Here is a 13,056-nt window from a genome sequence, read left to right on the forward strand (position 1 = left end):
GCCAGCCAAGGATTTAAATAGAAGCACTGTCTCAAACAAGCAAGCAAACAAGCAAGAGCAACAGCAACAACAAAAAACCCAAACCCCTCTTTTTTTTAAAAAAAAAAATTAATTTATTTATTTACTTTACATGCAGTTTTCCCCTCTCCTCTCCTCCCAGTCCCCTCCCCTCCCCTCCTTTCCCATCCACTCCTCTTAAGTTTCTCTTCAGAAAAGGGGAGGCCTCCCATGGATATCCACTAGCCCTGGGATATTAAGTTGCAGTAGGACTAGGTGCCATCCTCTCCTAGTGAGGCTAGACAAGGCAGGCCAATAGGAGGAAAGGCAGGCAACAGAGTCAGAGACAGCCCCTGCTCCTCCTGAGTCCCACTTACGGACCCAGCTACACTACTGTCACATCCTATGTGCAGAGGCCTTAGGTCAGGCCCATGTAGGCTTTCTGATTCACTGTCTCAGTCTCTGTGAGCCCTTATGGGCCCAACTGAGTTGCTTCTGTAGGTTTTCTTGTAGTGTCCTTGACCCCTCTGGATCGTACAAACCCCAGATCCCTCTTATTAAAAGCAAAAGATGTGGATAAATGTATCATGCTAATGGACTGAAAGTTGAATAATCTACATTCGTCAAATGATTTCTCATATTGGTACGTGGTGAATAAAATTTGATCAAATTGCACACGTTTCTGAGGAACTGATGACCTTATTCTAAGATATTCTGTGGGAATGTAAAGAGTTTCTGCTAGAGTCACATACACACAGCATCTGAGACAGCCCCTGAGAGCTCACACTGGCCCATGAAAACCTGTGCATTTCTTTACTGTTCTAAGTCTATATATGTCTCTGAAATATGGCTGCTCCTCCTTTGACCCCCTCAGAGCATACTGCCTGCTGATTTTTTTGCCATTTTAGTTTCTCAGAGGCCTGTCAGATGTACCAGTTCACTGACTTTCCCTTGTCATCCGGGAAAGATGACTGTCAATCATGAGTCTCATGTTGGGGTATGGGTGTGGTGGCATCCATGGCCTCCAGGTTCCAGATGAAATACTGTAGTTCTACATCAGCAGCCTGCCCTGAGTTGTGTGTGTGTGTGTGTGTGTGTGTGTGTGTGTGTGTGTGCGCAGTGAAGCTATTAGAAGCCACTGCAGTTTGGGTCACCCTGAAGTCATGGAAGAAACAAACAAGATGCTGGGCCAGTCAGGCAGAACTGGGATTTGTGTATTGATAGACATCAGAAGTGGAGGCACAGATAATGCTCGCCACGACTTTAACTGAAGTCACGCCACTGCAGATAAGAAGAGAGACACAAGCGGGCAGTTCTGCTTTAGGCACAGTGCATGGCCTCTGCCTGTCTGCTGCTTAGGTTACAGACACACACAATAACAACAGGCACAGTGGCTGCTCACTAGATCAGCTAGTCGGCATTTGGTGACAGTGACTTTGATTCTGGGACCACTGACCTAATGAAGTTCATACCTCATGCCATGGCCATCAGTCTTGTGGACAATACCATGGTCCCATAAATTCACCTGTCCAGAGTAAGAGTTAGGAGCTGAATGCCCAAATTCTGTTAACCAGGTGACCATGAAACCCACCTGAAGTAAGTGTGGCATTCTGAGGAGGATGGCAGTGGTTACGATGTCATGTAATTTTGGCTGCCATGTGTTATATGGCTCCAGGAAGGGGCTACACAGCAAGCTCTGCTGACTACTCGTTGACCTATTGGTGTGTGAGTGGACTGCTCAACAGGCTCCCTGTTGTAGCCCACAGTTCACTCTGCTGGGTGGAAGACAGAGAACCCCCAGCTTGATAAACAATGCAGCTGTAGACTCAACCCACCACCAGCTTTCCAAGGTGGTGGGACTCAGCGGGTGCTGTGCTCTCCCATTCAGCACGTGCCTCACCAAATAGAATATCAATTCTCAGCCCCTGAGATCCTGTTTAAGGTCATGACCTTGATGGTCAGGAGCCCTGAAGATCCAGAGAGGTTAGTTGGATTGGGAGAGGCTCCTGGCTACAGTTACTGTCTGAAGCTGGATTCTGTCCCTTTTCCTTCCTGCACATGAACATTCATGAGCTACTCACTGGCTCAGGCTAGCCCCACAGTGCACTGAGTGTTAGATGAGATATCCATTGTGTTGTTGCATATACTGATGGGGACACAAGGGCTCAGGGCTCCGTGGGGCGGCAGAGTGCGTGCCAGCGCTTCACCAGCTCCTTCGGCTTGCGGAGCATCTCGTCCCAGTGCTCAAGCTCTTTGCCACGGGTGTACATGTAGGGGCCCACTACCACTCGGCCCAGGGGATAGCTCTCTGCAGGGGAGGGAAAGCTTTGTCATAGTCTTAAATACAGAAGCCTAGTCACTCTCATTCTGTCTGCACTGACTTCTCTCTGTTTCCCATTCCCTGTTCTCTGGAAGGAAGTAGCAAGCTCCTCTTCCCTAATCCTGAGCCACCCAGCACTGTTTCCTCCCCCTGCGACCTTGGAGAAGGAGACCAGAGAGCTTGCATTGCAGCCCTGTCCTTCACTGCCCTGGCCCCCTGCCCCAGGTCATGTGAAACCCCAGACATGTTGAATTGCTATGGGAGAAAGCATTTTTGTAAGAGGAAAGCCTCTTCCATTGCTTTCTTGCACACTGGGCAAGAGCATAGGCAGTAATATCCACCCATCGTCTACCACTGGGGAGAAGGTCCCATGGGCAAATATCTCAGCCTCTCCAAGAGCTAGTTTCTTTAATCAGAAGCAGGGACAACTCCACTTGAGGGTAATCACTGAGTACTGCCTACAACTGTGTAGCCCCCACTTCCCATTGCCCCAACACCATGTCCCCTGCCTCCCATTCCAGAGGCCTTACTGTCCCCTTCTGTGATCTGCAGCACCACCAGGCTAAGGCTGGCAGTGTCCAGCTCATTGGTGTCAGCCTTGAAGCTGAAGGTTTCATTGTACACAGGGTTGACAGAGCCCAGTACAGCCGAAGTCTTCTTGCATTTGACGAATTTGTTGTGATTCATCAGAGACACCTTGACAAACACGCCTGTGGGCAATGCACATACACTAGTGGGCAGGAGAAGTAGACACAAGCCCAGCTCCTAAGGTAGGATCTCTGGCTAGAAGGACATGCACTCCCTCCATAAGCACCAGATCCCCATCCCTTTCTGGTCCCTGGCTGCGTGGGCCAGCGGATGTGACTGGAGCAAACAATTAGTGTGATGCTTTTCTTTCTCTGGTTCTGGAGCCTCTCATGCTCAGCTGGCCCAGTTTACTGGAACCTGGCACCATAGCCCAGCTTCCCTGCTGGGAAGGCATTGCCTCTTGGGAACTCAGGCTTCGGGCCTTCTTAAACCCCTGTCCAACCAGAAGCTGAGGGCTTAGGGGTGGGGTGCAGATGAGTTTGGATGCTCTGAACTCCAGTGGGTAGCAGGCATCTTCCACGTGGCTGGGGACATGAGGTGAACAGGGTCAATGCCTGGTTCCAGTGCTCTGGAAGGCCAGGAAGTAGTAGCACTATCAGGATACCAGCATCCCCAATGAGTAGGAGCCTTTCCTTAGGCATGGGGAGGTGTGGGGCTGAATCTGCAGACACTGGAACTATTGGGCAAAGGGACAGGCAAAGTAGGCAAGGCAGTTCAAAGAACCAAGACACTGCACTGAGGAACGGGAGGGACAGGGCAAGGTCTCCAGTCAGGACAGAGCCGTTGGTACCTAATGTTGCCTTAGAAAAGACTTTTGATACCGGAAGTATCCTCAGAGGGAGGGCTGAGCAGAGTACAGGAAGTGCTGAGTGCTTGCTCTCAGGCACAGGAAGCACAGTTTGGATGCCTGGTGGGGGGGGGGGGGTCAGACTCTGCCTAGCCTGGATTGGCTCACTAGGAAGAACCTTCTCTAGGATCAGGAGTGAGGGAGTCGGGGCGGGGTAACTCACTGACAACACCCCTGTCCTCCTGGAGCTGGAGACCCTTGGCCCGGAGCACAACCACGGTCAGGCGGCTCAGGTAGTCGTTGTAGCTGAGGCAGAACTGGAGATCACCAAACTCCGAGGGGGGCTGGGAGGCAGAGATGGAAGTGTGTACTCCTGTCACTCTGGCAGGAGGCAGAGGAATTCAGAATGATCTCCCTCCTCCAGCGTACAGGTCCAGGTGCCCATGACACACCTGGGTGGCTTCCTTTGAGACTTGAACCATTTTATAGACAGGAAAACTGATGTCTGGGTATTCAAAAACATTTGTGGATGGAGTACAGGTTAAGCATTCCCAAATCTAAAATGACCTGATAGTCAAAACCTTTTAAATGACAAATGTTAAATTATATACAGTGAAATTTTGCTTCATGCTTTTCAGTGTGTGTGCATGCGCACATGCAAGCACATATACAAGCACGTGCACGTATGCTCAGAAGTGCAGGTCCCTGCAGGGGCCAGAAGAGGACTTTGGGCACTTTCCTCTATCACTCTCTGCCTCTGTCACTTATTGCCTTGAGACAGGGTTTCTTACAGAACCTGAAGTCCTCTGTTCGTGTTAGGCTGGTGGATCAGCCAGCTCCCAGACTCCGTCAGTTTCCACTCCCCAGTGCCCAGTTACAGGACTATAAGGCCGTGTGCCAGGTTTTTATATGGGTGCTAGAGATGTGAATTCAGGTTCTTTTTTCCCCAGTGAATACTCTTACCCACTGAGCCATTCTCTACCCCTTATGCTCAAAATTAGTTAAAATACAGTATAAAGTCATACTTGTGCATATAATGTACATTGAATTGGACTTGGGTCCCCTCCCCAAGATAGCTCATTATGTATATGTAAATATTGCAAAATCTGAAAAAAGTCTAAAATCTAAAAACCTTCCCAGTCCTAGGTATTCTGGGTAACCTGTAGTAATGGGCCAGAGCCTAGGCTCTGGATTTTTAAAGCTTGTTTGGGCTCACATGGGTCTTCCCTGAGGAATGGGAAACGAGAGATAAACATGACCCTGGACCTAGGCCTTCGCATTTGTTGTGCCCACTTTCGCAGCCTTCTGACCTGTGTAGGTTACTAATTGTGCATTTCTTTTTGAGACAGAGGCTTGCTTACATAGCCCAAGCTGGCTTCCAATTTGTGATACAGGCTAGTGGCTCAGCAGATTACGCCTGACTATCTGAGTTCAGTCTCCAAGACATGGTAGAAGGAGAAGTAGCACCTGCAAGTTGTCTTCTAATCCTTCCTTACATGTATGCTGTGGCAGCCCCCTGAGGGAAGATGCTGGCTAGGCAGTGCCAGGTGGGCCCTATGCATATCGTGGCTACCCACAGTATGCTGATACCAAGTGGTATGTGTCTGGTGACCATCTCACCTCCAGGTTCTCAGCTTCCAGGTCTCTCCAGATGATACGGTGGTGGTCCCCTGCCAGGGTCTCATTCTTCAATGGGAATAGCACCTGTCCCAAGAGCTGGTGCTTCTTCTGCTTGTTTACATGGTACACGGAGAACTTCAGCACTCTCTGGGTGACACTTTTGCTGGATACCTGAGGAAGGAGAGGACCCAGGCCAGGGTTAGGTCTGGGAGTAGGGGCCAGGTGGATAATATAACATGTTGGAGACAGGATACACATCCAAACCCAGGCTTCATTGGGGACTCCTCTCAGCAGCAAGGCCCAGCAACCTGGGGAAGTGCATACGTAGACTTGAGCCTCATCATACAGTGTTTTGAGAGGACTTATACCCATTGGGGCCCCTTGGTACCCTAGTAATCAGAATCTGCCCTTGGGACATGTTTGCTTGCAGAAAAAGTGTGCCAGAAATCATGGCCTGGTCTTGTGGAGATGGGCTCTCTTTTCTCTGAGCTGTGGCCTTCACAGCTGTGAGGTGAGGTCACAGTTCTTCTTGTCTAGGTGGTAAAACCTCAATCTCTGTGCCTGGCCTACAACAGATAGCCGAACAGTACTGATTTGCTTCTTCAGATCCATCTTCCCAGAGCACGGAGGCCAGTATCACATGGGGGCATGATAACTGGTCAAACTGCTGATAGTAAGAGACAGCGTGATCATCCCTAAACAAAGCATCCTTTTCAGCCCTCGCCCCATCCAAGGCTCAGGAAACATCTAAGAGAAATCGAAGAATATAAGAACCTGATGTAGTGGTGAATGCCTTGGATTCCAGGACTTGGGAGACAGAGGCAGTAGGATCTCTGTGAGTTCAAGAGAGACACAAACTTGTACTATGTTGCGGGTATTTGGATGGAAGTACTTGGAGCAGCAATGGGGAGAATAGCACCATTGGAAACACATATAGGAAATTCTCGAGAATAAAGAAAAATTAATACTAAAAAGTTAATATTAAAATACCCTATGGCAAGGGCCTAGTAATCAAAGAAGGAGGAGGAGGAGAATGAGGAGAGGGAGAAGAAGGAGGAGGAGGAGGAAGAGGAGGAGGAGGGGAAGGAGGAGGAGGAGAAGGAGAGGAAGAGGAAAAAGAAAAGAAAGAGAGAAGAGAGAAACCAAATTTGAATAAATAATAAGTAAGATAATCCCTTAAAACAAAACAAACAAATGAACAACAAAAAAAAAAACCCCAAAAAACAAGAACACCTTTGGGTATGAAAGCCTTGGGAAGTGAGAGGAGCAGAGCCAGCATCCCTCTGTTAGGTTTCCCTGTAGGAGGGCCTCCTCTGACTGGACTACACCTCTTCCCAGCTCTCAGCCTCCTGGAGGAAGGTCTGAACCGTACTTCAGCCTGTGATCACATGCTTTCTGGAAGTGGACTGGCCTCTCCTTCCCTCAGGCTATTGTACTGCACAGCTCTTGAGAAATGTTTGTCCAAGATCTCTTGGCAGGTCCTTCTAAGAGGCCCTGGACACTTGCTGTAGTTCCCAGGCTGCTGTAAACATGGTGCACAGGCTTCCTACCCAACCTTAGACCCAGGGTGTGGCAAAGGCACCAACAGTCACAGCTGTGGCTCCTGTCCCTGACACCTCCACTAGGACAGGCTGTTTTGGCCCCAACTCAAATAGGCCTGAGGGTCTTCCTTGGATGACCATGCCTATAATGCCCAGGGCATTGGGTCACTTTCAACAGCTCCAGGGGCCAGAGCCTAGCATTGAGTAGACATTTCAAAATGTGCTATTGCTTTCTTCGTTCTCTAAGACAGCTAGGACAGGAGGGACCCAGGCTCTGACCACCTCTCCCTACGCCTCATTAAAACAAACAAAAAAATCCCCCATCACCAGGGGCTACCTCCTGTAGACCCTGCTCCTGCCTCCAAGTAAAGCCGAGCTGGAGGCTCAAGTGTCAGTCAGGGCTGGAAAGCCTTGACTGTAGGAAGTCGGATTATCCTGCACAATGCTCCCTGCCAGGGAGCCCAAGGACACTGGATACTACTGTTCCAGAAGTACCTGGAAGATGAAGTTCTCATCAAACTGTGGGTTGCAAGTTTTGCGTTTGGTCTTGGACTGGAGGAAGCGCCGCTCGTCAGGCAACAGGTGGAGCTTCACCAAGGTGCTGCAGGTCTCAGAGGGGACCTGCAGTTGTTGAGCCTTGATCAGGCCCACCAGCAGCCGCTCAGACTCCTGCTGGTACTCCACGGAGAACCACAGCCGGCCCAGGCAGCCATCAGGGAAGCCTGTCTCACTCCTGTCCTCTGTGGACTTGTACAGCTCGGGGTTGACACTCCCCATCACACATGCATCTCCTACAACAGAAGTGGAGGGAGGTCTGGCCCACTAGAGAAAGACAGGGACATGGGAGACAGTGGCCAGCTCTTGGTGCATCCCCAGCATGGCCAGACTACTCATTGTATGCCGGAGCCATTCCACCTGTCCCTCTGATTGCCCACATTTCTGGAGATCAGGGCTTGCTTTCTAGAACATCTTTCCCAGTACCTGGCCCTACTCCTCTCTACAGTGCCTAGGGAAAGATAGAGAGTGACCAAATATTGCCTTTCTTCTTACTCTTCAACTTAGAATGAATAGCTGGTTACTGGCACGTATCCTGGGAGATCTTCAGAGGAAGGAAGTAGCTGCTAAACTCTGCTAGTACCCCCAATCCTTCTGCCCTCTCGGTTGGCCAATCAATTCATCATCCTGGGACAGGACTCAGTCCAGTTCTGTACAGGGCATGTGTGGGTTCCAATTCTATACTGAATCCTTAACATTTTTTATTTCTTGTGGTTATTTTTGTGTGTATGTGTCATATGTATGTATATATATGATACATATATATGATGTGTATGTATGGACATGCACATGCCATGGTGTGTGTGTGTGTGTGTGTGTGTGGTGTGTGTGGTGTGTGTGTGTAAGTCAGAGGATAACTCCGTGGAGCCCATTCTTGCCTTTCACTTTACATGGGATCTGGGGATCATACACAAGCAGTCAAGTTGTGGCATGTGCTTTTTACCCGCAAAGCTTTCTCATGGGTTCCTACGTCAAATTCTTGCTGCCTCTGTGTCCTTGGGCAAAGCATTGCTGATGCCCAGCTTCAGCTACAAATGAGGCCGTAGTTCCCTCAGCTTCAGAGGGAGGAACTCAGTGAGGTCCAACTCCACAACAGCATATGAGTGTGGGGTGAAGCAGGCACTTGGTGAACAAAGTACCAGAAACAGTGGACAAGCGGGAACCCTGGCATCCTTGGGCTGGCCATGGGAGTGAAAGCAGATGGCCAGACCTAGCCAGATCAGCCCCTGCCCGAGTCCTGGAAGGACTTACCAGGGTTGGCACTGGATGTGCCAGTCATGTGCTCTGGGACAGGGCATGAGTCCTGTGAGGTCACAGCCCAGTCACCACCATGTAGGGTCACCCAGTCTCGGCCTTGGTGAGAAGGGGGTACCACAAATGGTATACTTGGTAGCCTGTCCGAAAGAAGGGAAACCACATGTAGATGGCAAATGAGTTATGTGACCTCAATGCTCAGCCAAGAGGCTGAGTGCCAGAGGCTGGAGAAAGAAGAGCCAGCGAGAGCCAAGAGCATCCCTTCTGGGGCTCTACTAGGACACGGACACACACACACACACACACACACACACACACACACACACTGCTTGTCTACCCATAATAGTGTGATGTGGGAATCAGAGCACAGCCTTTGATAGCAGCCTGTCTGGCCTGTAATTCCTAGTCGTGGTATACGGACCTGTTTTTTAATATCCTCTGAGCCAGTTTTCCCAGCTAGAAAATGGAGTTTACAAAGCCTGGCTGGAGCTTATTGTGAGGTTTCTGGGGTTCCTTGGCATAGTTTCCAGCATGCTCATAGCCTGAGATAGGTACCCCACAACAAAACTTTCCTCTCCCACCTTTTCCCACTCCACCGGCAAGTGCTCAAACAAGGACTTAGAGAAAGAAAGGTCCAGAACCTCACCTGCCAGGTAGGGTCCCAGCACACTGGCAGAGCCTGTCCTCTTTTCTGCTGAAGGAAGAGGTGGTGACCCGGTCTGGTGTCTCTGGCAGTTCCTCGTAGGTGAAGGTGGCGCAAAGCCTCCTACACAGACAGCAGCTCACTCCGACCAGCAGCAGCAACCCCCCAATGATGCCGCCTATCGTCAAGGCCAGCTGCTCTGAGGCAGAGGCCACCAGAGCAGGCTGTGAGTCACCTGAGGAAATCCACCCACCGACTCACACACCTCTGTCCTCGGGAGTGTGCAGAGTCAGACAGTGCCCCACACCAGGAATGGCACATAGATAAGATGTTTGCTGGTCTCAGCCCAAAAGATTTCCCTTGGGAATAGTTGGCCCTGAACTTGGTTGTGGCTGAGCTCCAGAGTAGAAAGCAAACCTTCTCTCATAGAGCCTCCACTTCCCTGGGTTCCTGCTAGGGTTTGGATGTGAGCTTGGGTTATGGGTGCGGTGCACATAAGAAAAGTCCAGGAAGGAGTCGCTGAATCCAGGCTTGACAGAGCTCAGTTTTGGGGGTGGGTGGTGGTGGGAAGACGTGGAATCAGATGGGAGTCTCCACATGCTCTAAGCTCGATAGCAGTGTCCAGTCAGTCTCTTCCCCCCAACCCCCACCCCACCCTCTATCAAGGAGAACCCATGCTTTGGGTGGAAGGTGGCAGGCAGTGAAGCCTATTTTGTAAAGGATTTGGCAGATTTGAGTAATGGAAACTTAAGGATCCTTGGACTCCCACATTTTCAGGGACTCCAGAGGCTATACCTGGAGTTACCAACAAAGCTTAGTTGCTAGTTACAGGGAGTGCAGGCATGGATTTTCCCAGGCTCAGGAGTCTACATAGCTGCTTGAGAAGGCGGAACTGGTACTCATGTTAACTGTAACTGAGAAGAGCTAAGCTTTTAGTCCATTTCCGCGGCAGGCAAGTGCTTGAACTGTTGGCGGAGAGCAGACTCTGCGCCCTGGGACAGGGGTAGAAGGTGAGGCCACTTACCTGCCATCGGGTTGCTCCTGGGTGGTGCGGCTCCGGTGCTCAAAGCCTCAGGCTGCTGCTTGGACAGCGCGGTCTCCAGAAAGTGAAGGCTGCTGAGGGGTGGCCGGGAGGCAGGGCTCCAGCGCCCCAGGTCACGGCGACGCCCCGCCCTGGTGTTGGCCCCAGCCCGGGAGGGGCTCGGAGGCTCTGCTGCAAGTCCGGAAACCATGGGCTCCGGGAGGGGTAGGTCCTAGGCTCCCATGCCAGAGGCACGAGCAGCTTCCTGCTGGCTCCTGCCAGGTAGGGGGTCACTTCCAACGCTGAGGGTAGAGCAGAGCCTTCTCCATCAGCGTCTGACAGTGGACTCTGCACCTGGTATCTTACACATGGGGCTCCTGGCATGAGCCTAGCCTGTGGTCAGAAATTAGCCTGAGTCCTCCACTGATTTCCTTCGAGGGCTGAGATGCACCTCCTTCTAGACCCCCAACCCGGTTTGGCTCCGGGGAGCCTTTCCAATCCTAGGCCAGCGTTCCTGAGCTTTCCGGGGCACAGATACTACCTGCCTGGTTGTCCTAGCAGCTGTATGGAGCTCAGGTTACACAAGGTCAGATTTTCAGGTTTCCAACGGCAATCTGTCACTGACAACTTTTTTGCCCAAACCTTTCTCACCTAGGTTAGCAATACACCTTAAGAGTGTTCAGGTGAACATCAGAGGCTCTCACCATCTTGACAGTCTTAGTGGTGACTTAAAAAATGTGTAAGGGATGGCAGCCACTATTAAGGTGACAATCTGACCCAGGTGATCATTAACTGGGTCTTCTCGGTATACCGGTTATCATTGTGATTGTTATTTGGCTGCTTTGAGAATGGGAGGCTCCCACTAGGGGCTATGCAGGAATTTCCAGGGGTTCCTACCTGTGAGTTCTCACCCTCAGTAAGCACCCTTTCTCCGCTCCTGTAGAACTTCCCTAGAAAGGTGTAAAGCTCCACTCTGAGACTCAGTGGCTTCTGTAAGAGGGGCCCTAAGGAAATGGGGAAGGGGAGGTCCATCTTGTGTTTTACAGTCATTGAAGTCACACACAAAGATGAAGCTTTGCTGCTGGGTGGCCAGAGGTGCTGGTGTGTCACCAAGGGCTGCATAGATAGGTAGGTTGGTGGGAAAGCTCTACTGGAGCTTTCCTTCACCTGAGGCAAGGCAGGATGAATTGTGAACCTTTACCTCCTGGGGACAGAGGTCCCAGTTCTGAAGTCTGTTATCCCTAAGGTGTGACCATACTACCTCATTCCAGAACCTCTCCTAGCAGGCTAGGCCACCCCGGCATTTCTACTCCCCTTCCTCTCAGCCTCTGTCCTGGCAGCACAGTGAGACTGGAGAGTGTCAGGAGACTCCAGTGTTCAGAAGTGATCAAGGAGATGCTGGCGTGAGTTAGACATCCGTATGTTCTTACTCCTGCAATGACAGCAGTTCCAAGGTCAGAGGCTGAGGTGTGCCTTCATGGTAGTCTCCTTTTCTAATTGCTATGGCAGCTTATTAGAGCCTTCTTCATCTTCAAAGCCAGTTTGCAGCATTTTCTAACCTTTGATTCTGGGTCTTTGTTGTTGCTTTGTTTTTGAGAGGGGTCTCTCTTTACATGGTACTGGTTATCCAGAACTTGATCTGTAGACCAGGCTAGCCTCTAACTCACCAAGATCCACCTGCCTCTGCCTCTCAGGTGCTGGGATTAAAGGTTGGTGTCACCACACCTTGCCTGGACCCAACTCTCTCAGCTCTTCTCTTTTAAGGACTTTCAAGATTGCAGAGACCCACCAGGCACCTCAGGATAATCTCTTCATGTCAAGGCCTTTAAATTAACCACATTTGCAAATCCCCCTTTGCCATTCGAGGTGATCTCATAAGGTGTTGTGCTGGCTAGTTTTTTTTTTTGAAAGATTTATTTATTTATTATATATGAATACACTATAGCTGTCTTCAGACACATCAGAAGAGGGCATCAGATCTCATTACAGATGATTGTGAGCCACCATGTGGTTGCTGGGATTTGAACTCAGGACCTCTGGAAGTACAGTCAGTGCTCTTAACCACTGAGCCATCTCTCCAGCCCGCTGGCTAGTTTTTATATCAGCTTGACCCAGGCTAGAGAAATCAGAGAGAAGGGAATGTCAACTGAGAAAAAGCCCATAAGACTGGGCTGTAGGCAAGCCTGTGGAACATTTTTCTTAATTAGTGCTTGATGAGGACCGATCGAATCAGTCCATCCTGGGCTGGTGGTCCTGGGTTTTATAAGAAAGCAGGCTGAGCAAGCCACGAGGAGCAGCTAGTAAGCAGCACCCCTCCATGGCCTCTGCATCAGCTCCTGCCTCCTGGTTCCTTCCCTGTGTGAGTTCCTGTCTTCACTGCTTTGAATGAACTGTTATACGGAACTGTGAGTGACATAAATCCTTTCCTCCCTAAGTTGCATTGGTCATGGTGTTTCTCACCACAATAGTAATCCTAACTAAGACAAGTGTGGACAACTTTGGGACAGTCATTGAACTGATCACATTGTCTATTCGTCCCTTGGACTTGGGGCAGGAGGGGTTCACATTCTTCTTCCTGCTACCTGCAGTTTTTGGTGTGTCCCGGGGCTGGCTTCAGGCATCTAGAAAGGCCCATATGCCTCCTTCCTGGTGACCCTGTCCATAATGAGGTATGATGCCTTATACGTACTTGCTGCCTTTCCTATTGAGTCTGAGTTGCGCTGGGTCTAA

At 50.4% G+C, this 13,056-nt stretch overlaps 1 protein-coding gene across 3 annotated transcripts; it reads right to left on the minus strand.

The window, feature by feature from the left end:
- Window positions 1-261: 261 nt before the first annotated feature.
- Syt15 (synaptotagmin 15) lies at window positions 262-10,393 on the minus strand. 3 transcript variants are annotated; one of them, XM_028789121.1, is made up of 8 exons: window positions 10,330-10,393; window positions 9,309-9,483; window positions 8,660-8,802; window positions 7,349-7,644; window positions 5,313-5,483; window positions 3,916-4,036; window positions 2,848-3,027; window positions 262-2,305 (listed from the first exon to the last, which is right to left on the minus strand). In XM_028789121.1, the coding sequence occupies exons 1-8, from the start codon at window positions 10,334-10,336 to the stop codon at window positions 2,163-2,165; spliced, it is 1,236 nt and encodes a 411-aa protein (XP_028644954.1). In that variant the 5' UTR covers window positions 10,337-10,393; the 3' UTR covers window positions 262-2,162. The 3 variants fall into 3 exon arrangements, with proteins under 3 accessions (XP_028644954.1, XP_028644953.1, XP_028644952.1); XM_028789120.1 differs by having other exon boundaries at window positions 9,309-9,504; window positions 10,330-10,380; XM_028789119.1 differs by having other exon boundaries at window positions 9,309-9,540; window positions 10,330-10,376.
- Window positions 10,394-13,056: the final 2,663 nt, after the last annotated feature.

The sequence above is a fragment of the Grammomys surdaster genome, unplaced genomic scaffold (genome assembly GCF_004785775.1).
Source record: "Grammomys surdaster isolate TR1022 unplaced genomic scaffold, NIH_TR_1.0 125789, whole genome shotgun sequence".
In the NCBI taxonomy this organism is placed as follows: Eukaryota; Metazoa; Chordata; class Mammalia; order Rodentia; family Muridae; genus Grammomys; species Grammomys surdaster.

Excerpts from the sequence above, each read along its gene's own strand:
- Syt15 (XM_028789119.1), bottom strand. Across the intron at positions 8,803-9,308 it reads GCTGGGACCCTACCTGGCAG|GCTACCAAGTATACCATTTG; the intron begins GTGAGGTTCTGG and ends TCTTTCGGACAG. Across the intron at positions 2,306-2,847 it reads GCAGATCACAGAAGGGGACA|AGAGCTATCCCCTGGGCCGA; the intron begins GTAAGGCCTCTG and ends CCTCCCCTGCAG.